At 43.3% G+C, this 3,541-nt stretch overlaps 1 protein-coding gene across 1 annotated transcript; it reads left to right on the forward strand.

Moving 5' to 3' along the window:
* The first annotated feature begins 37 nt into the window (after positions 1-37).
* On the forward strand, positions 38-3,541 carry NSA2 (NSA2 ribosome biogenesis homolog (S. cerevisiae)). Its single transcript, XM_010158929.1, has 5 exons — positions 38-238; positions 783-933; positions 1,288-1,467; positions 2,589-2,781; positions 3,454-3,541. Exons 1-5 carry the CDS (start codon positions 171-173, stop codon positions 3,519-3,521), a joined length of 660 nt encoding a protein of 219 aa, XP_010157231.1. The 5' UTR covers positions 38-170; the 3' UTR covers positions 3,522-3,541.

The following is a 3,541-nucleotide window of genomic DNA, read 5'->3' on the forward strand; positions in this document are numbered from 1 at the left end:
GGCTTCCCGGCCCCTGGCCGCCCGCTCACCGCGCTGTCTGCTGCCCGCAGCCGCAGAACGAGTACATCGAGCTGCACCGCAAGCGCTATGGGTACCGCCTGGACTACCACGAGAGGAGGAGGAAGAAGGAGGGCCGCGAGGCCCACGAGCGGTCCCGGAAGGCCAAGAAGATGATCGGGCTGAAGGCCAAGCTCTACCACAAGCAGCGGCACGCCGAGAAGATACAGATGAAGAAGACGTGAGTACCTGCCGCTTCACCATCCTGACCCGCGAGGGATGAGTCGTTAACAGTGTGACATGATGCCTTGTAACAAGGGTCTACTGTTTTCCCCCGAGGTGGCCTCAGAATTAGTGAAACCTGACCCCTTTTTCATGCACGTGTTCCTCGGATTTGTTGCATTGCTGCCAAATCTCGGAAGAATAGTAATGTGTTGTATTTCATCAGAGAGGAAGACTGTAGTCCCTCAGAGTGCTTGGCTGCTTGTTTTAAGTCATTCAGAAATTCCTTAATAAGCTGCATGTCTCATGTTCCTGTCCTGACAGGAATTGACAAGCTTTTATGCGCTGTGCAGTTTGGGTGTTGTTACATTAAGTGAAATTACTAGCTTACCTTGGATATTATTTAGGGTAATTCTTTAAATATAAATATGTGCTTGTTCGCAAGTCAGTCTTCTGAAAGAAAATTTTGAGCAGGCATCAGCTAAGTTAAAAGGATATTCCTGTGATCTAAAAATCAGCCCTTTTTTTTTTTTACGCTTAATACTGAGTTTCTTTCCCTGCAGCATTAAAATGCATGAAAAGAGAAACACGAAGAAAAAGAACGATGAAAAAACACCTAAAGGAGCTGTACCAGCATACCTGCTGGACAGAGAGGGCCAGACCCGGGCTAAGGTTCTTTCTAACATGATCAAGCAGAAAAGAAAAGAAAAAGCCGTAAGTAACTATATTAAAATTCAGATACTGTTACTTGTGACGGGCGACCACTTTGTGCTGCGGATGCTCACGTGTCTTAGGGCCTACAAGCAAAGTCTAAATATTGATATCATATAAAGCCTAAAACCTTGAGTAACTGAGCAACCTAGGACAAAGTAAGCGTATGCCATATCCAGATTTTTCATAACTTCAAATGCTAATTAAAATACCTAGCTATGAGTTGTGTGAAAAGTGTTGTGTACCACTACTTTTTAGGGAAATCTTGGGTTATGTTTTGTTTGTCCTCTTTTATTTAGCAATATGTCATATAAGACTTTTGACGTTTTTTCTTTTTTTTCCCCCTCCCCCTTCCAGGGAAAATGGGAGGTTCCTGTGCCAAAGGTCCGTGCACAAGGCGAAACTGAAGTCTTAAAAGTGATTCGTACCGGAAAGAGAAAGAAGAAGGCCTGGAAGAGAATGGTTACAAAAGTTTGTTTTGTTGGAGATGGCTTTACTAGGAAACCTCCTAAATACGAACGATTCATTCGACCAATGGTAATGTTCATGAACCTCAAAGAATGTTTAAGTAATAGTTTGTGGCAAGGAAACTTTCTTCTGTGATAATGCATTTGATTAATACTGGTGTAGACCATTCCGGTCGCTTTTCTTGCGGAAACATAAACTTAGACCAGACTGAGGGTGGGGAGGTGCCCCTGCAATCAGTCTGTGTTGAAGTAACTCTGCTCTTACTCCCGTAGCTCAGATGATGCTAAGAAGTTAAAGCTGCAAGGCATCCAATTAGCATGGGAGGGTCTTTGGCAAAAACACTTCGAAGAGATGTTAAAAGTTGGAGGCTTCTTTTTCCGATCTGCTGTGATTTTTGTCAGCTGTGGAAGCCGACGCCGTATCTCCCTCTTCTGGCTTGTTGAGCAAGCTTGAAGCGCAGCCCTGACCGTAGGCAACGGAAGCAGCGTGCTTCCAGCTTGACCTGTCTTGCACAGCTGCAGGAACAGTGCCTGGGCTCCAGCATCCTGGCAGTGCACAGGAGGAAGAGTTAGATTCACCAAGAGAGCGTGCGTTTTCTGCAAATACTTGTTCCTGTTTTTCTCACAGGAATCCACAGAACCATTGTGTGGGCTGCCTGTTAGATCGTACCTTGTCACTGTTTTGATAGTCATCTTACACACCAGCCTTGGATAGGTTTTTATTGACAGAGAGAAAGTTACGATACCTAATAGTAAAGTACCCTTTGTGAACCACAGGCTGCTAGATAGGAAGTGCTGTAAGAGATGGGTATGCCGTATTTTACGATATGTTAAAAGGTTTTTTCAGTTTTACAGGAATAAAGGAAAAATTTCTAGCCTTAAAGACTAGAAGCATCGTTAAATGTGTTATCACAACACTTCATTTCTTACGGAACAGAAGCCATCCGAGGTAGCAAGTATTCTTATTGTACTACTATCAAGAACTGGCATACTGAAAATATGGATGGAAAAGTTTATTTGGTAATTAATGGTGTTTTTAAACAAATGTGGCGTTCTATAGTAGGCAGACAGCATTCTGTGTTGTAGGTTCTTCGTTCTTCTTCCCAGTCTCTCAAAACATAATGCTGAAAGTTGTTGGCCACGAGGGCTTACAGAAAATATTAACTCCTCCTAACACTCCTTTTGCAACAGGGCTTACGTTTCAAGAAGGCACACGTGACACATCCTGAACTGAAAGCGACTTTTTGTCTACCCATTCTCGGTGTAAAGAAGAATCCTTCGTCTCCTCTGTATACAACGCTGGGAGTGATTACCAAGGGTACCGTCATCGAGGTGAACGTGAGCGAGCTTGGCCTCGTGACACAAGGGGGCAAAGTTATCTGGGGTGAGTAGTTAAGCTAGCCTACTGCAGAACTGCTTTTACAGGCTTTAACTCCTCATCGCCTGAGGTATTGCGAAGACAGCGTCCTCTCACTGTCATCATTGATGCGCTGTTAAATGTCGGGTTTGGGCTGCAACAAGCAACCGCTAGGCAGCTATAAAAACGCTGGTTTTGAGTTTTAATTTTGGGCTTTCCACTCAACACACCTCCAAAATCAAACTGGGTGAACAAAGGCTCGACTGGCTTGCCGCTATCTCACATTGAGTGGTGCCACACGTCTTTTTGTGGACTTCACCATGTGAGCTGTGAACAATCATAACCGTGTTTTCAGTGGAAGTTCTGTGTAGAAGTATCTTCACAGGATCAGGCTGATGTAACAGAGAGCCTGACTTGGACTGCAGCAGAACCTATGAATTATTTTTTTAAATCTACCCAGAACTCTCAATAATCCATTTATAAAAAACAGCCTGAATTAAATACTCTGAGAACCTAATTGTGCAGCTCAGCAGAAGGTAGATTTCAAAATGCATTTCAGTTTTGGAAAAGGAATTTCCTACATATTTTTTTTTTTTATAAAGAGACTTGTGGATTGAACTTGCAAACACAGAAAAATCTCATTTGTGATATGAACTACTTCAGGCTTTTGTAGACATTTTAATTACGTTTTCTCTTCAGGGAAGTACGCACAAGTGACAAACAATCCAGAAAATGATGGCTGCATTAACGCAGTGCTACTTGTTTGATACTCAGCATTGGACGTGGG

This window comes from Eurypyga helias, unplaced genomic scaffold, assembly GCF_000690775.1.
Source record: "Eurypyga helias isolate BGI_N326 unplaced genomic scaffold, ASM69077v1 scaffold24619, whole genome shotgun sequence".
NCBI classification, from domain to species: Eukaryota; Metazoa; Chordata; class Aves; order Eurypygiformes; family Eurypygidae; genus Eurypyga; species Eurypyga helias.